The sequence below is a fragment of the Triturus cristatus genome, chromosome 12, assembly GCF_964204655.1.
Source record: "Triturus cristatus chromosome 12, aTriCri1.1, whole genome shotgun sequence".
In the NCBI taxonomy this organism is placed as follows: domain Eukaryota; kingdom Metazoa; phylum Chordata; class Amphibia; order Caudata; family Salamandridae; genus Triturus; species Triturus cristatus.
The window spans coordinates 31,195,208-31,219,521 of record NC_140595.1 but is presented as its reverse complement, the minus strand read 5'-3'; the positions used below and the strand labels follow the sequence as shown (position 1 = coordinate 31,219,521).

General features: G+C 45.5%; 1 protein-coding gene across 2 annotated transcripts in view; it reads left to right on the top strand.

Moving 5' to 3' along the window:
* CPAMD8 (C3 and PZP like alpha-2-macroglobulin domain containing 8) overlaps positions 1-24,314 on the top strand; it is a 1,045,838-nt gene that overhangs the window by 840,454 nt on the left and 181,070 nt on the right. For both annotated transcript variants that reach the window (XM_085640012.1, XM_085640011.1), the window contains exon 37: positions 18,295-18,369. In XM_085640012.1, coding sequence (XP_085496138.1) covers positions 18,295-18,369 — 75 coding nt within the window. The remainder of the gene's footprint in view (positions 1-18,294; positions 18,370-24,314) is intronic.

Here is a 24,314-nt window from a genome sequence, read left to right as displayed (position 1 = left end):
CGAAATCACCCCACAACAATAATGCACCTGAACAATATATTTCGACAGAACCTTCCTCAGGGTCAGAAGAGGATATAATATGAATGTTGGAGGTGCATAGAACTTTAGACTTTTTCATGTAAAGCCCCCCTGCTCGTTGTTGGTGCTTAATGTGGGTGGAAAAGGGGCACCATGTGACTTTGAATTTGGACACATGGTCCCGAATGATAGTGGTAAATCTTTCTATGGCGTATATGAGCCATACCTTGACTTACCACATATTTAAGAAAGAAGTGGCTGCTTCCACAGCTGTGCCACGCAGAGTCATGCCGCTAGAAGCAAGTGAGAAAGGAGGCGTCCTTGGGGAGTCAATTTGGGGAAGAACCTGTCAGCCCGTAGGTTTTCCAGAAGAATCGTTAACGGCTCAAGTGGAAGATGAATGTTGGTTATGGTCCGTATTATGCTCTGAATCTCAACCCAGAATATCTGGAATGTGCTTTTAAGCCTTCAGGGGGTTGCTTCTTTGCCAGAGGGTAACAAATCTTGATGCAGGGGACAACCCATTGTGAGATGGTCCTCTTCTGCACCGCCCAACCCTTCTTCGCTCCAGCGTACCCCACCAACAGTTGCTCATCCACCCAGAACTTTTTTGGGTGGTCAAGGTAGAACAACAACGCTCTTTTCGGGTCCAGACAGTGTAGTTGCTCCTATTCTTTAGAGGGATGCGGAGGAGCGTAGAAAGCGGGCAAGGTGACAGACTGTTCTACATGGAATGGTGTTAGCACTTTCGGTAGGAAAGAGGCCCTAGTGCGAAGCACCAACTTGTTAGGTAATATTGTCAAAAGGGGCGGCTTGGACGATAAAGCCTGCAGCTCACTCACCCTCCTGGCAAATGTAATTGCCACTAAGAAGACTGTTTTTATTGTGAGCAGCCAGAGAGGGAAATTATGCAGGGGCTTGAAAGGAGCACACATTAGGAAAGTGAGAACTAAATTAAGGTCCCACTGAGGCATAATCAATGGGGCAGGTGGGAATATATGTACAAGCCCTTTCAGGAATCTATGTACAATGGCTTTTTAAATAAGGAGGGTTGGTCTAGCAGCCTCTGAAGGCAGACAAGGGTGGAAGATACCCTTTCAGGGTGCCCAGAACAGAGCTCTGCTGGGCAAGGGTCAAACTAAAAAGCAACACATCAGAAAAGGAAGCAGAAAGAGGGTGAACAGGCTTTTCTGTACAACATATAACAATTCTTCCATCGGTAGGCATAGACCACCTTGGTGAAGGAACGCCTGGCTGTCAGAACAACATTACAAACTTCATAAGGAAGGTCGAAAGCTTTAAATTGCCGCCTCTCAATCTCCATGCAAGAAGGCAAACAGTTGATAGGTTCGAGGAGAGGACCCTCCCTTGCTGCTTAGACAAAACGTCCTCCCAAAGGGGCAGCCTGATCAGAGGATCGATGCTCATTTGCTGAAGCTCGGGATACCAGACTGTTCGTGCCCAATCAAAAGCCACAGAATGACTTGGGCCCAGTCGTTCCTGATCTTCTTGCGAACTCTGGACAGGAGTGGTATGGGCTGAAAGGCATACAGGAAGCCTGAACTCCACTTGAGACAAATAGCATCTCCAAGCGAGAGGCGCCTTTGAAACTCCAGCGCACAGAATTGCAGACATTGTGCATTTTCGACAGAGTCAAACAAATCTAACCAAGGCTCTCCCCATTGCTGAAAGAGACCATCCAGGTGGAGATGCCATTTGTGATCCGCTATGCATCGACAGTTGAGTCCGTTCACCTTGGAGTTCAGGGCACCTGCCAGGTGTTGAACCACCAGGGACATGCCCTGCTGTTCCAGCCATGTCCAGAGACGCAGGGCCTCTTGACAAAGGGTCCACAACCCCACCATGTTTCTTGCAGTACCACATGGCGGTGGTGTTGTCCGTGAACACCTACACTAGCCTTTCTTTGATAGAGGGTAGAAAGGCTTTCAATGCCAATCGGATCACCCGGAGTTCCAACATGTTGATGTGGAGTCCTTATTCCGCCGGAGACACGAGTCCTCTGATCTCCACCTCTCCCAGATGGCCACCCCCATTCCATGAGTGACGCATCTGTCACTACTTTGAGATCTGGTTGGGGAAGGGAGGGAGGCCTGCCTCCGACCCAATCAGTTAGTTAGCCACCACTGCAGGTCTCATGCAGTTCCCTCCGACATCTGGACCATGTCAGAGAGATTCCCCTGATGTTGTGGCCATTGGAACTTCAGATCCCACTGCAGGGCCTGCATATGCCATCTGGCATGTGTAACTAACAGGAAGCAGAAGGCCATGAGGCCTGACAGCCTCAGAGTAATTCTCACCGAAATCCAGGCATGAGGTTGAAACATCGGTACCATAGCCGGAATATCCTGGACTTGCTGCTCAGGAGGATAGTCCCCAAAAGTGCACTGTGTCCAGAACTGCTCCGAAGAAAGGGAGTGTCTTAGAAGGGACTCAGGTGTGACTTCAGCAAATTGATAGTGATCCCTAGTAAATGCAGGAGGTTTGCTGTAGTCAGGAGGTGGGAAACGACAACCTGTGGTGATCCTGCCTTCAGCAGCCAGTCATCGAGATAGGGGAAGACTGACACCCCTGATCTGCGCAGATGAGCTGTGACCAGCGCCATCTCCTTGGTTAACACCCGGCGGTGCTGGTAAGACCAAAGGGGAGCACAGTGAACTGAAAGTGCTCATAGCGTACCTTAAACCGCAAGTAGCGTTAATGGGCAGGCAGGAAGAGGATATGAAAATAAGCGTCCTGCAAGTCCAATGCCACCATCCAGTCTCCCGGCTACAGGGCAGACAGGACTTGAGCTAATGTGAGCATCTTGAATGTCTTCTTTTTAGGTCTCGTCTGAGCCAGCGCATGCGCTGCTCTGGCGACACATTTAGTAGCGGAGTAGCGAAATGCTACCAAAGCGGCCACCAACTTGTGCTCACGCGCACAAGCACGCGCGCTGCTGCGCACGCATCCCTCGCGTGCTTTAGCGCATCATCGCAATCACTTTCGCTTTCACAGCGATCGCAATGACTTTCTCTTTCACGGCCGCGCGGCGTTACTATTACTGCCGCGTGGCCAATGTTTGTTTTGGCTGCGTTGTTGATTCTAAGTCATTTTTAAAAACACGTCACAACCCCTTTCTGAAGAACTGATTCTCATCTCTCTAAACGTCTTCTCCAAGGATTTTTCATTTTATGTTGATGGGTATTTATAGATCATCTACATAGCACAAGAGCACGCCAGACATTTTTCCATAGCAGCAAGGAGCGTGTTGCTTCCTGTCAAACTTTACATAAGTATGTGAGAACAGTTTCACACACACATATGAAAACATGAACAAACCCTCTTTCCTGTTTTGGGTACTTGCTTCCAAAAGATCAGTGCACTGCATCGCCCAATTACCAATATCATGTGCGGGAGTCTCACTTCCATGGCAGACTTACTTCTGGACACCATCGACTTGTAAATTAGAAAATTGTATTTTAGGCTACTTTCTCGCCTTTGAAACACTGAGACACTCCACACCACCTAGAAGTCCCTCAGACCACGTGTACTCAGTCACCATGCATCTTGTTTGTGCTTACGAAAACAGCAGCAGACTTATAATCATCGCAATACCGATCGTTTTGTAGCAACCCTTACTTTCCATTGTAGTGCTTTAGGCACAATTATTATTTTAGCAGCTGCATGACATTGATGCACCTTTACAAGCGTTGTTCCTTATTTCCAGTATTCGGGGGAGCCTGTTGGTGGCACAGCAGGTTCAGTAGCACAGGGGTGCAAGAGACCATCTGCCCTCCAATATGATTATCTTTTTAATTACATAGAGCAACAAGCATTGGCATAGCCAATAGGTCTCGCCTTTGGGACCTTATAAGTGTTTAGCCTTGTAGCAGTTGATGTTGTTGCACCAAGGATATTGTGCTGCATAACTAAATACTTATAAGGTCCCAAAAGCGAGACCTATTGGCTATGCCAATGCTTGTTGAGGAAGTAGTTTAGGGCTCAAAGGTCTATGAAACAACGAAGGCCCTTGTCCTTATTTTGGGACCAGAAAGTAGCGGGAATAGCAACCACAACCGCATCTGGCTCCAGAACCCTCTCCATGCCTCCCTTGGCCAAGAGAGCCATGACTTCCTCCTGCCCTCCTGTAGCAAAATGAAATGATCCTCCATCAGCCAGTCGTAGGAAGGAGCCATAGAGGGAGGTGTGGTCTCGAAGAGGATGGCGTAGCCCCTTTGGATGATCTGGAGGACCCACCTGTTCAATGATCTGGAAAGACAAGACTAGGAAGGCTTGGAGGCTGAAGCTGGTGGGGGGTGGGGTGTTGGGAGGGGGGGGCCCTGGAGGGTTTGACTGGACCTCTGTCTACCCGACCCTTGCGGTCGAAACAAACCACGCCCTCGTCCATGCAGGGGCTGTGGAACCTGACTGGCTCTTTGGTTAGGATAAGGTTGGTGCGGTTGTAAGTCACTTCCATAGCCACGAAAGCCAGACTGGGGATGGGGGGCAGCTGAGACTTGGCCGTAGCCCTGGAGTCCTTAAAGCGCTCCAGCGCTGTGTCTGCCTTACCTACGAAGAGACGAGTGTCATCAAAGGGCATGTCTATGAGCGAGGGCTGGACATCCACTGAAAAGCCAGATGTTTTCAGCCAGGCGTGGCATCTAATAGCCACTGTTGTGGAAACTGCTCTGCCCAGCATGTTAGTTGTGTCTAAACCACAGCGAACAAAGAACTTTGCTGCATCTCGCCTGTATGATACTCCGGGACCTGTGGCAGCACTTGCGCAACCGTTTCCCACAGAGAGTGGGACTAACGGCCCAATAAGCATGAGGTGTTCACCGACCGCAATGCAAGGCTGACGGAAGAAAACATTTTCATGCCCCAACTGTCCAGCCTCTTGGATTCCCTGTCCTAGGGAGCTGCAGAGAACGCGCCATGAGAAGTGGAGGTTTGGACCACCAAGCTCTCTGGGATGGGGTGGGTAGTGAGGAGTTTGGGTCATCTGGGGCAGGGCGGTGGCGGCGGGCGATTGTCCTATTCACAGGATCAGGTACCAAGATGGACGTCCATGAGCGCTTCACTGAATGGGAGAAAGGGTTTCGAAGAGGAAGCTCCCTGCTGCAGCACCTCTGTCAAGATGTCAGTCTTGACCACCACTGTGGGCAGCTGTAGGTCAAGGACCTCAGCTGCCTTTTGCACCCCCATCGCATAAGATACACCCTTCTCTGTAACCATGGTAGGAGGAGAAAGCATGCCAGTATCTGGGGAGGTATCCAGTCTACTGGCTTTACCCAATTCCTCTTACCAGTCCAAGTCTTGATCATAATGCTGGTCTTCTGAAGGGTCCAGTGACCCCTCCCTTTCTTCTCCCAAGCCTGGCCTGTCCGAATAAAGCTCAGGCAACAACATAAGACCAACAGGCCCTGTCGGTAATGGATTAGGACTTGTGCGTTCGGTGGGCGCAAGAGCATCGGCATGAGGACCAGCCTCGTGGAAGGTCACAGTGCCACGACCGGCGCCTGTCCGGATCCAGGGGGGCATCAGCGCTGGAGCTGCGGGGCAGAACCTGATGGAGCCCCCTCTGACTCCGCGGGGCACAAAGTGTGCCAGAGGGGTCAGGCTGCTCAAAAATGAAACAATCGGTCTCAAAAAAGTTTTTAATTTGAGCGGGGGTCGCTGGCTCCCAGAAAAGTGGGGAGGCACAGAGTACACCCATGGGCAGGTTCCGGAGAATGAGGTCTTGAATGCCGATGTTCCACCGTCACGTTGGACGATGAACGGGGAGAAGTCGAAGCACGCTTCGACTTCTTGTGCCTCTTACCTGAATGTCCTGCCGATCACGAGTGGGAGTAAGATGACTTGGGACTCCTGGAGTGGTGCTGGGACCTTTCTCTCGACCTCTGAGGAGTCAGGCATGGCGTCGCCTGTCGGGCTGCAAGCAGCTCTAGGGACCACTCCCTCAAAGCCATGGCCCAGCAGTTGAAGCATGACTTGGAGTCGTGGTCGCACTCCAGACACCATAGGCAAACCAAATGCGAGTCCATCACCAACATGGCGTGGTGACAGGCGCCGCACTATTTGAATCCTGAAGTCTTCCTAGAGAACATGACTTCCTACACCCCAACAACGGGGCGACCAATAGTCAGAAATTCCAGTCAAAAAGTGAGAGAGGGTAGGTCTCTTCACATATCAGCGCTTGACTGGCGTGGAAAGGAAAAAACTGCCGAGGTAGCACCTATATAGGTGATGTGGATGTTACTTCTGGCGTGGACAACGCCGGCAACGCCATATGGAGTTGACCAACGCCACCTACCAGCACGCAGGAGTATTGCTCAGAGAAAAATTTTCCCGATCCAGTCGAATGCCTGGGAAATTCAAAGGTAAGGAATCTGCAGCTAGATGTCTCTATCATATGGCCTTGATTTGCAAGAAAAGGCTGCAGATTGGTCGGTTTTATGCAGTCAAGTGTAGTTTTTTCTGAGATTGTATTCCTTTGCAACCAATATAAATAGAGTTTGTAGCTTGGCTCAATCTGGTCATTTCCCTAGACGGAAGGAGGCTGCTGGTCATGGGAAACATGCTGAGAAGTGTAAAAATAGAGAGTTAACGGAGGATGATAACACCCTCCAGATTTCTAGAGCGAATTTACAGCGCTTGATTAACCAAGCTGTGGATGAGGCTGTTAATAACCCCGAGTTAAAGAAATGGCGTTTGGATCAGGATGAAGACCCTCATACTCCTCCTAGGGGGAAATATGTACATGGGAAGGCCCTGTCTGATATGCTTGTAGATATTAGATAAGTACTTGGGGTTTTCTCAAAAGGCAGTGGGGGGAGACGGGTTTTATGCCCAATACAGTGAGACTGTTACAGATGATGTACTCAACTACATTGTATTGAAAGATTAGAAAAATGTTGACAAACATAACGGTCCACGTTTTCTCCATAAATGATATCTTGTGCAAATTCTTGAGAAGCCATTTCCCCAAGTACCAATGGTTAATTCTATTCTGTCTTCCATGGCGTCTTCATCGTCCCGTTCCTCTGAGGGAGTTGCTTTCTCACACCCCATTGACAGAAGTTGCATCCTCTCTTAAATTATCTTCTGCGGCTGCCCATTTTGGTGTATAGGCCAGTTTGTATGCACCTTACTTACGCCTCTCAGGTCCTGCTGAAGGGTTTTTAGAAATTGTTTGTCTCCATAAAAAAGCTGACCCTATGGCTATTTTAGTCCAGATGGAAATTTGATCGCAATGTCTTTCCAATGTGTCACCTTTGGTAACTTGTTACAGTTCGGCTTCTGCCGCTGGTGCAACAGTAGCTAGACGGCACACGGTTTGGATGAAGGCTTGGAAACAACTCAGAGATCTTTGATCCAAAATCTCCTTTTTACAAGGTTAAAACTGTTTGGTGATGAACTTAATGAAATGGTTCAACGCACTTTAGAAGAGAAAAAGATTTTTAAAGTCTTTAAGCTTGTTCCTAGCAAAAAATCTTTTGTTCCGAAACAAAATCAGCAATAGTAGGAGGTCAGGGCTGAAGGTCGGGGTGTAGCATTCACCAATAAAATCTCAACATAGGGACAATCTGGAAAAGATTCAGAAGGTAAATGACTATATGGCAGTGGGTGCCAGACTACAGTATTTTCTTCCCCAATGGCGTGTTCAAGTGAATGATCATTGGGTCCTTTACATAATTAAATAGGGTCACCCTATTCAAGGAGATTCCTCCAGTCCCAGTGTTCATAACACCCCCTTATCAAGAGACAACGCAAACAGAGAAGCTAAGTGGTCAGGTGTTAAAAAACTGCTACTAAAGTAGGAGATAATTCCTGTCCAACGTTCCTGTCCAATGTCACCAAGGAGAAGGTTTTTATTCAACCCTTTTTCTAGTATTAAATACCAACAGTTCATTCTGTCCCATTCTGTACCTCAAGTTTTTGAACTGTTGGGTCCAAATGGAGAAGTTCAGGATGGTAACTTTTCAACAGATAATCCCTTTCATTCGCAAGGGCAGCTTTTTGGCAACTCTGGATCTTGAGGCTGCTATACTTTCATGTTCCAGTCCATCCCAACAGCGAACACCCCTAAGGTTTTGTGTGAATCACAGGCCATTCCAGTTCCAAGTTCTACCCTTTGGGTTGTCAACATCACCCCAAACCTTTACGAATGTAATGTAAAAGGCATTTCTAAAGCGCAATGTTACTCCATGGAGTGTCCTGGCGCTCTGCACCTCCAGTGAGATGTAGCTGAGAGAAGCAACATTAATCTTGCTTATAAAGCCATTTTTTCAATTTCTACCAGAACTCGGGGGTAGATGAAATGCACCTTAACTCCAAAGGGAGTTTATTTCAAAGTGAAGGTCACAAAAATTAAAATGACCTGCCCCCAGTTCTGGACCACTGAATCCTCGGGATTTTGGCCAGGACGGGGTTGGCTGACTTGCACCTCTAGTGGCTTCCTTACAACGTAAGGACTTCTCCATTTTTCCGTACCTAGATTACTGGCTAATTTTTGCTTCCTCTTTTTGTAAGGTGCTGGAAGCTCTCGGGGCAACAACAGTCCTTCTTCAGTAGTTGGGCTTCCAGATGAACATTCCGAATCCCAACTGGTGCCAGCACAGATCATGTGTTTCATCAGAGCACTGTTCGACACACAGAAGGGATGCACATTCCACCACAGGACAGAAGCCAATCTCTCCAGATGACTCTTCGCAAGCTACTGCAGAAGTCTTTGGCAACCACAAGAATCTAGTTGAAGGTGCAGGGTCTCATGGCTGTAACAACAGGAGTGGTTCCCTGGACCCGTTTCCATTTGAAACCTTTGGTGAATCAACTTTTGGGTCACTGGGTCCTGACCATCCTGCAATGAGAGACTCAAGTTCAGGTCACTCAAGAGAAAGCCCAGGAGCTTAGTTAGTGGATTCACACTCCCAACGGATACCAGTCTCTGGGGGTGGGTTTCAAGCCTGTTGGACTAGGATTGCAGTAGTCAGTGGTCTGCTCAAGAGGTGTCAATCATCCAACTTGAGGTTACTGGCTGCAGTCTTGAAAGTAGTCCAGTTTTTTGCAGTCACAGCTTGTAGATCTGGATGTAGTCATCCGTAACGGACAACCAGGTGAAGAACAAAAGTTACTTACCTGTAAACTGTGGTTCTCCAGTATTGGTATCTTTCATAGATTCACATGCTTGAATATTCCCCGTTGTCGAAGTGGGAGTCCCACGGTACATAACATAGCAATGTAGCAATAACACAACCATAGATAGGTAAGAAAAAACCATAGAGTAGCATTGAATCATAGAGCTTTTAGATAGAAAAAACGTGTCACTTTTATAACATACTACAGTCATTGTGAATAGTCCAAACTCCAGCCAATCAGGCGTTAGCACCCTTCAGAATGTTCTCCTCAGAGGCTCAGGCCCTCAGATTTTCATAGCACAAGAGTAACAAAGAGTCAAGGAGAAGAGGAGAGCCTCTGAGGGGAGGAGGGTGGGTCGCATGTGAATCTATGAAAGACACCTACTGGAGAACCACAGTTTACAGGTAAGTAACTTTTGTTCTTCTCCAGTATTGGGGTGTCTTTCATAGATTCACATGCTTGAATTAGAATAGTAAGCAGTGATGCCAAGATAATGCAAGGTACATATAAAATCATCATAATACACATTACAAAGAGATACTGAAGCATAAAGACAAAAAAATGTACCTTGTATACAGGAGGAGAGAAGCAACAGAGGCTCACCTTACTTAAAGAGATTACGTAGGACCGCTTGCCCCACGGCTGAATCAGCATTGTCAGCAGCTTCCAGACAGTAATGTTTGGTAAAGGTGTGTCTGCTGGACCATGTTGCAGCCCTGCAGATGTGTTGAAGAGGCACACCAGCAAATAGCGCAGTAGAAGAGGAAACTTGTCTGGTAGAATGCGCTCGAACATTTGCAGTAAGTGGCTTCCCAGCTTGCTGATGGCAAAAGGCAATTGTAGTAGATATCCAGCGTGCAATAGTCTGTTTGGTGACTGGATGTCCCTTTCGCATCCGTCCGTAGGCCACAAAAAGTTGATCAGACTTACGGATACTAGCTGTCCTTTGAAGATAAAATTTCAGACATCTCTTGATATCTAAAGGAGAGTCCTCTCTGCTGACGTTTGAGGATTAGGAAAAAACGTTTTTAAAATGACTGGCTCATTAAGATGGAAATTTGATGGCATTTTGGGGATGGCCGGATTTGTGCGGAGCAAGACAGAGTCCTTGGTGAATTGAAGAAAAGGCGGTTTAGTAGTAAACGCCTGTATGTCACTGACTCGACGTGAAGAAGTGAGAGCCAACAGCAGCGAAGTCTTCCACGTAATGAATTTTAGATCGACTTTATGGATGGGCTCAAACAGTAGCTTCATGAGTTGTGCCAATACAATGTTTAAATGTCAAGGAGGAGGCGATCGACGAATTGGAGGAAACATCCTAAAAAGACCCTTGAAGAAATGCTGAATTACTCTGGAAGAGTAAAGAGAGGTGGAACCCTCCTGTCGAAATCTTGAGATTACTGCCAGAAAAACTTTAAGAGTAGAATGCAAGAGGCCAGATTTTGCTAGATGTAAAAAGAAAGGCAAAAGTTCGTCTGGTGTGGAATGAACAGGATGTACCTGAGCAGCGTCGCACCATAGACAGAAACGTTTCCATTTGAGCTTGTATGTATGTTGGAGGCTGCTCTAGCCTTAGCAAGAACTTCCCTGCAGTCGGAAGGAATGTTTAAATTGGCAAACTCATAGTGCTCAGGTTCCATGCTGCTAAGCGAAGAGAGGCTGGGTCGGGATGACAAACCAGTCCCTGATCCATTGTCAGAAGGTCCGGAAGTGGGCGGAGCAGAATCGGGTCGCACTGCGATAGGAGCAGGAGTTCCGTAAACCAGACTTGTCGAGGCCACCTGGGAGCTATTAGAAGAATGCAGCAAGGTTCTTTATTCATTTTCCGAAGAACCCCGGGGACCAGAGGAATCGGCAGAAAAGCGTAGGCATATATTTTTGACCAGTTCATCAAAAAGGCATTCCCGCATGACTCTGGTTGGGGAAGCCAACTTGCGTAAAATGGGCATTTGCGGTTCAGATGGGTTGCGAACAGATCCAGATTCGGGGGGGCCCATAACCGAAAGAAGCGATCCAGTGTGGGTTGATGCAACTCCAACTCGTGATTGGACGAGGTTGACCTGCTTAGAGAGTCCGCTAGAATGTTGGACGCTCCCGGAACATGCACTGCCGTCAGAGTGATTTGATGCTGGATTGCCCAATCCCAGATTTGTTGAGCTTGAAGAGATAGCAAGATGGACCGTGTGCCCCCCTGTTTGTTTATATAGTGCATGCATGTTGTGTTGTCCGTCCGGATCAACACCGAAGCTCCCTGGATGATGGCGCGAAAAGCCTTTAGCGCCAAAAAAATGGCAAGTAACTCTAGAAGGTTGATGTGCCATGTCCTTTGGTGGGTATCCCACCATCCTTTTACTGTGAGGTCCTGAAGGTGTGCCCCCCACCCTTCGAGAGATGCGTCCGTTGTGAGAGTGAAACTTGGAGTGTCCACCAGAAATGGACGACCGGAAGAGATGTTTGTTTCGAGAGTCCACCAGAACAGAGCCGTTTGCATCTGAGATGTGACCTTGATCATATTATTGAAGGATCCTGAGACTTGAGCCCATTGCTTGTCGAGTTCCTCCTGGATGGGTCTCATTCTCAGGCGGCAGTGAGGGACTACATCCCTAGGAAGGACTTTAACTGCAGAACAGAAACTGACTTGTTAACCGGAGGGAGACTGCTAGGTTGCAGAACAAAGGCCGAATGGAAGGGCTTTGAATTGGAAATCTCTCCCGGCCACTCTGAATCTGAGGAATTTTCTGTGTCTGGGCAGAATAGGAACATGAAAATAAGCATCTTGAAGGTCTAGTGTGGTCAAGTACTCTCCTTGGGACAGTAAAGGAAAGACGTCCTTAAGAGACAACATGCAGAATGTTTGCTTCTTGATGTATTTGTTTAGGGCACGTAGGTCCAGAATAGGGCGCCATTCTCCCGACTTTTTCTGTAAAAGGAAGAACCTCGAATAGAATCCTCTGCCCCTTTGTAAGTTCGGAACCACTTTGATCGCACCTTTTCTCAATAAGATTTTTAGCTGACCTAAACGTTCCTTCAGATGGACAGGAGGAGGACCTCTGGGTGGAGAATTGGGAGGGATCTTTACAAACTCTAGAACTTGCCCCCTGCGCACAATATCCAGAACCCATTGATTGGTAGTTATCAGTGACCATTTGGAGTAAAAGCGGGAGCGGGACCTCTAACCTTTGCGAGGGTGGGAGGCATCAAGAGTGGCAGATGGAAAAAGTCATTGTTTCTTGGAGGAATCCCTTCCTCTATAAGAGGATTTACCTTTGTACTGTCTGTAAGATGCGGCTGGCGGTTGTCTGTACGATTGTTGATTCTGGGAATAGTAACGTTGTTGGCCTTGAAAAGAATTGTATTGTCGATATTGATTGGAACCTCTCCGAAAGGAAGAGGATGAGCCACGACCCTCGCACCCCGAAAGGGCTGTTTTTTAAATTGAAGTGTGCCGAGAGCACGAGCAGTGTCGGTGTCCTTCTTGATCGTCTGAAGGGCATCATCGATGTGTTGGCCAAACAGTGATTCACCGTCTTAAGGCATGTCCAATATTTTCGTCTGCACCTCTTGACGGAAAAAAGTGGCTTTTAACCAGCCCTGCCGTCTGAGGACAGCAGCACCCGCCAGTTGTCAGAAACCAGTAGAAGACACGTCAACAGCACAATCAATAATCTCCGAGGAAATCCTTTCCCCTTCTTGAAGAATCTTCAGCGCTTCTGCTTTAGAAGGTTCTGGTAGTAAATCTACAAAGGGAAGCAATGTCCGACCACATTTGTCGGTCATAACGTCCGAGGATAGCTAGAGAATTGGAAGCTCGGACCGTAGTTGCCGCCATAGTGGAGAATTTCTTACCAATGGCGTCAAGGCGTCTCCCCTCACGATCCGTAGGAGCCGATACTGGAGACGAGGGATTCCTGGCACGACGTTGTGCTGCCTGAGTAATAATGGAATCAGGTTTCGGCTGTGCAATAAGATAAGCAGGCGAATTTTCCGGGACCTTGTATTTTGTATCTAGTCGTGGCAGGACAGCAGGAATGGAATTAGGGTGTTGCATGAGCTTGAGACCCTCTTGCCAAATAAAATTGATGATGGGAATAGCACACACTTGTTTCTGTGGCTGATCTTTAAAGTCATACAAGAAACAATCCGCCTCTCTAGTGACCATAGGGAGGTGAAATCTCTTTCCCGACCTTCCCATGAGGACATGAAATCCACCTATGTTCACCAGTGGAGAATCAAGAGGAGCTGGAGCGGTGGGGCATGGCGTTTGAATCTCATAATTGTCCCATTCCGTGAACAGGGATCTATCATCTATCACCCTCCGCTCTGTCATCAACATCATCATCATCATCCTCCTCAATGACATGAGGAGCGTCTTGTTATGGTAATCTGGATGCCGAAGTAGAAGGCGTAGAAAGCAATTCTGTAGTAAGCGGAGGTGGAAGAGGCACTTGTGGTGCTGGAGAAGCCTGGACTGAGTTTTGAAAACATCTGTAATAGTCATCCAGCATGAATTGAAGGTTGGAAATAAGGGACATAGGCATCTGCGCCATAGGAATATTCGGTGCAGGCTGGTTGGCACGGTCTGAAAAGTCCTCATACTCCTGGTCATCATCAAAATACTGACATTTAATTATAAGGTCAGAGGGACTGCGAGCAGCCCTAAATGTGTCATCCTCCTCCGATTAATCGTCACCAGCATCAGAAAACAACAGTCCTGCTGGAGGATGAGAAGCAGTTTGGGTTGGCGTCAAGGTATCCAAAGAAGACCGTCGCCGTTGAAGCAGAGAACCTGAAGACTTCAAAGGAACCAGATCCATGGATGCAGCCGTCGACGCTGTCACCGTCGACGAGAGACATTGCCGTTGCTGTTGAGCCATGGTCGATGAAGCCGCCGTCAACGAAGCCACCGTCGACAAAGCCACCGTCGATGACGAAGCCATCGCTGTCGACGCCATTGTCGATGAAGCTGACCCTTTCGTCGACGAGGAAGTGCGTGTCGACGAATGCTTCTTCTGCTTGTTAGACGCCGTCGACGAAGTCAAAGGCACCGTAGACGACAGAGGTCTCACCTTCACTGACACCAACGTCGACGGTGATGCCGCCACCGACAGAATCATAGCCGGCATCATAGACGAAGAAGTTGAAGTCATCGTCGTAGAAGCGTCAACAGCAGTCCTCGTCGACGGAGGAAGTGACGACGAGCTCGTCGACGAGATAACCAGTTTTTTTAGGCAAAAACTGCTCAGATAGTCTTGGACGTCTGAGAGTCAGATCTCAGGGGCATAGAGGGTGTAGATAGACTCTGGGGGGCAGGAGACACCCCTTTTGAAGTTGAAGGCCGGTCAGTGGACTTGACAACATGATGTTTCTTCACCACCTTAGTCTTAGGAGAAACCTTCTCAGACTCACTGGCTCTCTTCAAAGATGAAGTAGTCCGGACTGAGGAAAAACTCTCCACATCTGATAAGGGGTTATCCATAGTCTTCAACTTCTGTAGCCACAGAAGGAGACACTCCTCCCTGTCCTTAAGGGTCTTTTGAGAGAAAGTCCTGCAGATTTTGCAATCCTTTACCTGGTGTTCAGGGTAGAGGCAATAATTGCACTTGTGCTACGAAAATCTGAGGGCCTGAGCCTCTGAGGAGAACATTCTGGAGGGTGCTAACATCTGATTGGCTGGAGTTTGGACTATTCACAATTACTGTAATATGGTATAAAAGTGACACGTTTTTTCTATCTAAAAGCTCTATGATTTAATGCTACTCTATGGGTTTTTCTAACCTATCTATGGTTGTGTTATTGCTACATTGCTATGTTATGTATCGTGGGACTCCCACTTCGACAACGGGGAATATTCATGTATGTGAATCTATGAAAGACACCCCAATACTGGAGAATCGGTGTTACCTAATTTGCCATGGGGGTGAATTCTGTTTTCTTGTAAATACCTAATTCAGTGACGAATGGGACGAGGGAGACCAATGAGGAGGAAATAAACCCATTACTTACCGGTAACCTTCATTACCCCAAGGTGGTCCCCCTCGTCCCAGTCTGAGCCCTTCCTCCCTCCCAATGAGCATTTATTCAGCTCCTTTTTTCTAATCTTGGTACTCACAGGCTGTGTGGGTGTGGGGAAGGAGGCCTTATTCCATGTGTCATGGAAATAAAAAAGAGGCTTTGGCAGGTATTACATGTGATTGGTAGGGCTGCCCTCATTCAGTTACGACTGGGACGAGGGAGACCAACTCAGGGTAATGAAGTTTACCGGTAAATAATGGGTTAATTTCCTTTTTTCCCTCATAAAGAGAGAAGCCAATTTCAGGTATGTGTCTGGTACAGAAATCCATTCATAATACGGCACCTTGTTATCTACAGGATCCCCTTTTTGTTTACCACTCCCTCCAAACTGCTTTCCGATTTTCTTAAATTCAAAAAATTGTATGGAGAATGGTGTTTTGCAGTTCGAGAAGCATTCTTTTAAACTCTTCCTAAGCACCGCCAGGACTCTGTCACCTAGAGTAAAAACTGAAGTAGCTTTTGCATAAATATTTGCTCTATGGTTGTCTGTGGATGCAGTGGTATGGTGTTCTCCACACCTACTCAAAATAAATATACATATTTCTTGACTTCTACAATTGCAAGTCTGCCAGAGGCAGCCTTTTCTTTGACTTTTAAAGCAATCACTAGTACCAGGTAGTATCTCTGGTGGGTACTCTTATCTATACTTTTGTCTACTACTGGCCTCTCAGAGTCATCATGACTAGTGCACTCCAACTGGGCAACCAAGCTATTATTTTTGGCAATGGCTCTTCAGTGGTGGCAAAATCAAGGAGATACAGTATGGCACAGTAAATAACACACAATACATTTGATCTCCAGTTAATTCTAACTCAAGAAGAATGGAATATTATTTACAGGCAGAAACACACAGCAGTAAAACGAATGTTCATGGCTTCTTCTTCTAGGGCCAAATTCAACCCATAAACACATTTTTGGTGTTTCTAGGTTGATTTAACACATTGAGCCCTGTGGCCAACAAACGCGCTCTGGGAAACTGTTCAGGTGTTCTGTAAAATGGTCATGGTTTATTGAGTCATATTACTGTTGGTTTGCATCAAGCTAGTCAATAAAACAGACTTGTGAGACAGAAAAATACAATGTGATATGGTACATCTGTCCCTCAATTCTTGTCTCTTTGTTTGAGCTGGGAGCAAGACCGGGCAACTCTGGTGGTCCGAGGGCAGCTACAGGGTATCAGAAGCAAGAACGTCAAAGTCTACATGACTGGTACAATGCATGATCATAGTCGGTGTCACATAGCACCTAGTTCATCCGTTCAATTAGAAGCCCAAATGGCCAACACAACCTCAGTTTTCAAACCAGGGACACAACACACAACACCATTTTGGGGGTATTTCAGGGACTGATGTCTTGCAACAGGTCAGTAGCTGTAGATATATTACGTTGATGTGTAACCGCTGGACCCCTTGCTCAAACAATTTTCACTGAGAACTGGAATTTAGAGTCAGGTACCAAGTGGGCCTCTTTTCCCACCACCCCAATAATTTTCCTTGAGGGCTAGTAAGCAGCAGTCAGGCTAAATTATCACTATACAAGAATAAAAACATAAAAGCAGATATTTCTAAAACTAATAGAGATGGCTCAAATCGCTAAAGGCACAGGGCGAGTTGTTGCAGTGAATGGGTCACTATGTCACACAATCACGCCTTGGGGTGAAAAGCAAAAGCCTATGTGTCCCTGAACAGCTGGAGGCGGGTGGATGAGAATTCCCTCTCGACTAGTCACAGATGTTGTCTTGGAAAAGTAGGCGTTCTTCTTCCCCAACTTGAATGATCATGACTTGCCTTTTTGGTGATCAGACTAGTTAGGCTGCAGGGTTCTAGTGATTTCTAGGTGATTGACTTCATCAAGCTGTGCCCACCACATAGAGCTTTAGTCTACTGGACCTAGTGCTCATCTTCCTCTCTGTCTGGGGCCTGCTGCTCTCTTCACTGTGTAAAACAAGTTCCACTTTCTGTTGGGCAAGTCAACCAATCAATCAATGACGACATTTGTAGAGGGCGCTACTCACCCGTGAGGGTCTCAAGGCGCTAAGTGGGAGGGGGAAGCAGCTACTGGTCGAACAGCCAGGTCTTTAGAAGTCTCCTGAAGGTCAGCAGGTCCTGGGTCTGCCGCAGGTGGGTGGGGAGGGTGTTCCACGTCTTGGCGGCGAGGTGGAGAATGATCTGCTGCCAGTGGTCGGTCGGCGGATGTGTAGGACGGTGGCGAGGGCGAGGTCGGCGGAGTGAAGCTGGCGGTTCGGGGTGTAGAAGGACAGTCGTTCGTTAAGGTATGCTGGTCCGGCGTTGTGGAGTGCTTTGTGAGCATGGGTGAGGAGCTTGAAGGTGATCCTCTTGTTGACCGGGAGCCAGTGCAGGTCTCTCAGGTGGGTGGTGATGTGGCTGTGGCGAGGGAGTCCAAGGATGAGACGTGCGGAGGCGTTTAGTATGCGTTGGAGTCTCTTCTGGAGTGTGGCCGTGGTTCCTGTGTAGAGGGTGTTGCCGTAGTCCAGAAGCAAAGTTGTTCCAGAGATCAGGACTTAAACACACACTACCTTACCCACTAGACGGGAAGGCAAGGAGTCAAGATATGGGGACCGGTGTTTTCCTGCTCCCATGACCACTCCGGTGGTTATATTTTACCCTAGCTGGTAATAACATTGCAGGTAGGCTGGGTATCCCAAAATTAGGGTACGGTCATTAAATTGTCAGTAACCTACTACTTCCAAAGATGGGGGTGTTTAATTCCATAGTCTAGTATGTTTATAATGAGTGAATGCTCTTTACAAACCAGGTTTCACTTGGAAACAGAATACATCCATCCAGAGATACATGCAGGACTCACATTATAGTCTCAGATCTATCTACATTTAGATTCAACAGGTTGTTGTCCATTCTGTTCTTGCTTTATGTCATCCACTGCTCCATATTTTCTGTCAAGTATTTTCTGTCTACATCTCAAAGCGCTATTTCTTTTACCAGATTTGCTGAGTCATAAAGACTGGGTTGTTGAACATGATTTCTATGAAACTAGAAAATCATCTGCCAAAAGCAAAATCGATATGCTTTCTTTTCTTTCTTTCAGATGCTAATGAATAAGCAGATAGGGCTGAAAAGATATGAAGTGGATGGGAAAAAGGTGTTGTTTTACTTTGACGAGGTAATCACATTCATTTGGTTTGTAATCCTAAATATGTTCTAATTTAATAATTTGCACTAATGCTAAACAGTTTTGATATTAACATAATATTTAACTCACCACCAGACATTTGAAGTCTTAAATCAGAAAACACAAACAGAAGATGTGGGTACGTGAGCATTTTCTGAATGCGTACATGTAATTCTTGCGAGAACTAAGGATATTCAGAAAATTTCTCTTGAGAGAGCATCTGCATGAAAACTGCATGCAAGTTGTGCTCTTGTGTTCACAAGTGGAGTGAGTAGGTACATGTTTTGTCTATACAGCTTCTAAAGTCACACAGTGAAAGATGCTAATGCAACTCATCTGAGCATGGCACGCATCCAGTTCCACAGCTCCCGCAAAACATTTTCAGTTCAAACCAAGTCTCCTATAAGAAAATTACCTAAACAGCACTAGCAAAGCAAAATAACTGATATTTACGCATGATTACGCATGCTTAATAAACATTTTATATTTGCTTAATTTTTACTTAGGAGGTCCCAAAATGTAGGAATATAAGGAAACATGACTTTGAGATATGTGAAGAAAAGAATTACAATGTTTGTTATACCCACAAGTCTAACCAAAAATGTATCTCCGTGCTAGCACAGCAAACTAATACATATGAATTGAAAAAATACTGGTGATATCTCTGAGCTTCACATATAAAGATATATAAACAAAAGAGTGTCATGGTAACTAGGAGTCCATGCCCATGCAAACAGTGAAAAGACAATAGCTTCCTTCTACCACACAATAACAAATGTAATGTTTTGCAAAATATTAGTGTCTTCTTTGTATTTTGCTTTGAGGACATAGAAAGTTACCAAGCACTAGAATGGATTTGGGATAAAAATAGTTGATGGCTGTGTCTTTATTAACAAGCTTGCGTTGTGATCAGCCGCGGCCCGTGCAGGTAAGAGTGGTGGGGCCGGATGAGGGCAGATTTCGATGGATGAGGACCAGGTAGAATTAAATAAATAACTAATTTGCCCTGGTCATCGTCCGTCGAAATACCCTCTCACCCGCCCCTCCGCCCCATCGCTCGTAACTGTACCGGCCATGGCTGGTTGTGATTCTGCTTATATCCCACCACACATACAGTACTGCTCAATACCATTTTGAACTCCAGCACATGGACATCTTTGTGCCACAGAATATCACTAATTTGTGTGAGAATAAGCTCAAGTGTGCCATAGGAAAATTCTAATTTTAAAAGGGAACATACTTGTTATTGTGCCTTGAAGAATGGCTTCTGCATAGCTGAAAATAGGTCAATCACTGTGACACATTCTGACTTATTATGGCACAATATATGGTGATTGTTGCACAAGTTATTACCTTGTGTGAAGCTTTGTCACATTGGGACTTTCTTTTCCAGCACATTACTGACCTAAATGTATTCTCAAATCAAAATGGAGTCAGAAAAGTTTAAAATTCACCTCGCTGGCTAGGCTAGAGCGGGCCATCCATGGAGCCTTTTTCGTAGCCTACCAGAAGTGATTTGTTGGCTCCATAAAGGTGTGTCTTGGCCAGTGATATTAGTTCCAGGAGAAAATAGTTTGAGCTAATATGAAGAGTACATGAGATATGTTGGCATTACGCAAATGGTTTTGAATAGGAAACTCACAAACAATGTGGTTGTTGTGTTGTTTCACCCATTTGAGAGCAGTCTATAAGATCGTTGTATATAAATTTGGACATAGAACTCACATCCTGTAAAAGTAATTCAAAAGCCATTTTTTAGCTAGGGGATCCTGAATATCAAGCTGAGGAGTGAGTCAAGGGTGAGACTGTAGAGGGCTTTCATGGATTCAGAAGTGCAGCCAGTGCGTCAGGTCCAAATGGGCTACCATTTGTTTTTTTTAAAGCTGACCCTCAGCTTTGGGGTTTATACCTATAGGTGCTTTTTAATGAATGCTAACTTACTTCCGATATTTACTAATTATGGAAGTGGTCACTTCTTCATCGCATATTGGTTTTCAAATGTAGAAGAAATACGGTATTCGCCTGCCTTTGTTTTTTATTTATTGACTTTTGTAGCAATGGCGCACACTTCGCTTTAGCTTTATATGTTTAAGTAGAAAGCACAGCGTGCCGCCATTGCTACAAAAGTCAATATATATTAAAAAAAAGTTGTGCGCCTGCCTTTTTTTTCTTGTTTATTTATAATTGTAGCAATTGCGGCACGTCGTGCTTTAGCTTTAGACGTTTAAACCTAAAACACAACGTGCCATAATTGCTACAAAAGTCAATAAATAGAAAAGGAAAGTTGTGCGGCTGCTTTTTTTCTGTTTATTTACTATTGTAGCAATTGCAGCATGCCGAGATTTAGCTTTAGATGTTTAAAGCTAAAGCGTGGCGTGCCACCACTGCTATAAAAGTATATAAATGGAAAAGAAATGCGGCGTCCGCCCGCCATTGTTTTTGTATTTATTGACTTTTGTAGCAATGACGGCACAATGAGCTTTAGATGTTGAAAGCTAGAGCCGCGCTTGCGCTTTAGATGTTTAAAGCCAAAGCACGGCGTGCCGCCATAGCCACAAAACTCAATGTAGTGTTGTGCAGGGGGACGGGGCATGCCGCAGGAAGGACAGCAGCAATGACGAGAGGGGGGGTGTGCGAGCGAAGAGGCAACAGATGGCAAGAGATGGCCAACCAAAAAAAAAACAATTGGTGATGTCCTCTGGGAGGAAACCAAGCACACAAAGACTGTACAGATGGACAGTATTGACCAACCAGTAAAGGAATTTAAAAAAAGGCAGGCCAACTAACCAACCAAAAGTGCTGGGCGTGTTAAATGGCCATATCCTGAATACAGCATGTCTCGAAGAGACAGCGCAAACGCTGCCTAGGCAAGACCTAAAAAGGCTGTAAAAATGAGCTAGGGAAAATACTGGCTTAATGCCCTTCTTGATGAAGAAGACCTTAACACATGGATAAATGAATTAAATATTCTTCCATATCGTCAGACAGGATCCTCTTCAGATAGTGGAATGTTTAAGAAATGTTGACCATCTCTATGCTCCTCAATGGGTGCATGCACACAGGTAACAGGAGGTAGTACACATGCTTTACAGACTTTAAAATAGCCTTTGATGGCTTAGACAGGAAGAACATTTCCACATGTGGCATTCCAAGAGAGCTATAGAGAGCAATGCATGGGCACAAACTACACTTAAAAGAATAATCTACATAAATAAAGGATTAAAACAGTTGTGGGTTTTGCTATCCTTGTTGTTCCACTTTGATGCAGGTGATATGGGCTCAGACCTGGCAAATCACAAGGAGCATCCCCCAGAATTGGGGATACTGCTAGTGGTAATTCCACATTACACGGATCACCAGTCCTACTTGATAGGTCTAAGATCTACTGCACCATACCATGTGTGCTTTAGGCCGTATTGCCTGGAGACTTTACTGATGGTGAAAAACAAAAAATCCAATATCAGGGACATCAGATGCTGTATTAAGAAGCCAGTCAAATTGACCTAAAACTACCATAAAACATCAAGGGAGAGACATTACAAATACTTAGGAGTAACATTTCAATATATAGGTACCTGTAAATAACATCTAGCAGGATTTGTTTCCTTTGCCACCTAGCAAATAAAGGCTTGCCCATTGGCTGTCAGCCTGCAATATGTTTTACCACAGTGAAGTTAAACAACCGCATCAAGGCAGAGTAACAGCACATTTCATGAGAAGCATGGGGAACGAAGCTGCGTTTTATGCTCAAGTACATCTCCGAGGCATATTTTCACCAAGCACTGCTGCTTGGTTATGAAAGCGGCTGTCAACATTTCACTTGGTCAAGCACTTGTACATGATATGTTTCAGTAAAGGTGAGCCTGCTTCATTAATTATTGATATCCAACGTAGTGCTTACTGTTCTGATTCAAACAAGCTAATCTATGAAAGCTCCAATGCTGAGGAAGAAATTGGTTACTTCCCAGTAACTCCAATTCTCTCTCAGGGGATTTCCATTAATAATCATAAGCATTGAATAGTTCCGTCTACGTGCAGGGATCTTGGAGCAGTTCTTTCAAAGTCACATTTACTTCGCCTTCCTTTGGAAAGGCCAGTGAATATATGTGACAGGCATGTTAAATTGTTTCAGCCTTAGAAACAGGCTTTATTGGCAATGTTTACTGAGTTAATTTAAAATTTAGAAGGAAAAGGGTCATATCCTTAAAAAGTACTTAAGCAAAAGTGATCTTTTAAAAACATCCTCCACAAACGTTTTTTACTTGTTTTTAAAAAAGCTAAGGAATAATGAATAGCAATATAGCCTGAATAGACTGCAGCATTAAAACAATGTAAATAGGACACTGCAACTTTAAGGACTGTCTAACCTCCAGTGTCCCATTGTGCCCTGTAGGTGTCAGTTTACTCAGTTCTTTTTGCAGGCTCCTGCTGGCGGGATGCTGGAGCAGATCTCTGCCCCTTTTTAAAAAAGTTTTCTTCAATAATAATTCCAATCTTAGGTTTTCTAAAGCTGACTCACTCAACCTCCTTTAGGGAGTAGAGCATTTTTAGATAATTTCATAACAGGAAATGTATCTAATTTTTTGCAAAATGCCATTCCTTCTTGCAAATTGCCCAGACTGCAGCAGACCAACACAGGATCTGTATCTTATGTTCCTCAGAATTTCAGGACCCTAAGACGTATTGCCACTAAAAGACCCTCTCCAGGCGCACTTTGAGGGAGAGAGAGAAGATTCACCTCCATGGCCAAGTGAAGCACTTCAGATGGCAAGATTCCCTGTCTGGTGAGACTTTTGAAGGGCAAGGAAAAACTGCGCCCTCTACCAGTGCCCCTAAGTCACGCTCTGAGGACTCCCACAGAGGGAGATCCAAAAAGAGAAATTGTGGAGGAAGATATCGCTCATGGTCGATGTTGAAGACTTTGACGTCGAGAAGAGGTACTGCGCCTACTAACTCGCTGTCAAGAGTTGGTTCGACGTCAAGAATATTTACGAGGTTGAGGAGGAGTAAACCGATGAGGTTGAGGAGGACTTCGACTTTGAGACACTACACAAACCTGACCAACAGAGTGGAGTGGCTTTCTTTTTTTTTTTTTTTTTATATTTTTATTGATTTTCTTACATGAATATATAAACATATATGTGCAAGGCACGACACATTTGAGATAAAGTAAAAAACAAAACAATAACCACATAGATATCCTTGCTATGCACAGTAATGCAATATAATTTATAAGTTATTCTTATTACTGCAAAGTTTCAATAGGGAGTCAATTAGATTCCTCTTTCCAATGCTTAATTGGATCCCAGATTTTTTTCCCCAGTTTTCTCCCTCTTTTCCCCTTTCTAGCATATATTGCCTTTTCTAAATTATATATTACCAATAGTCGAGCAAGCCACTGGTGATACGTTGGCGGTGTCGGATCTAACCAGGCGGAAGTTATGCATAATCTTAATACTGCCATTGCGACAAATATAAAATATCCCCCCTTCATATTAATGTCGCTATGATTAACACCGAGGAGAATTATCGATGGAGACAGGGCTATTTCAGCAGCCAAAACTCTGGAAAGAAATTCCTCAATATTCTTTTGTGTTGGTTGCAGATGGGTACATGTTGCAATCATGTGTATCAAATCCGCCTCTAAACTTCCACACCTAGGACATCTGATCCCCGAGGCCCCTCCCCACTGTGCAATCCTCGCAGGAGTATAGTAGAGGTGGTAGATAGTTTTGTAGTGCTGTGCCTGTAGGGATGCAGAGCATAGAATACTCTGTCCCAGCTCTAATGAAACAAGAAAACACTCTTCTGCTATTTGTAACTTTGTTGCCCATTGCTGCGCCATTTTATCCTTGTCATCCTGCTTAGCTTTTATCAGTTCCAAATAGAACCTCCTGATCGTGCAATCCGTTCCTGCTTGTACTAGATCCATAATT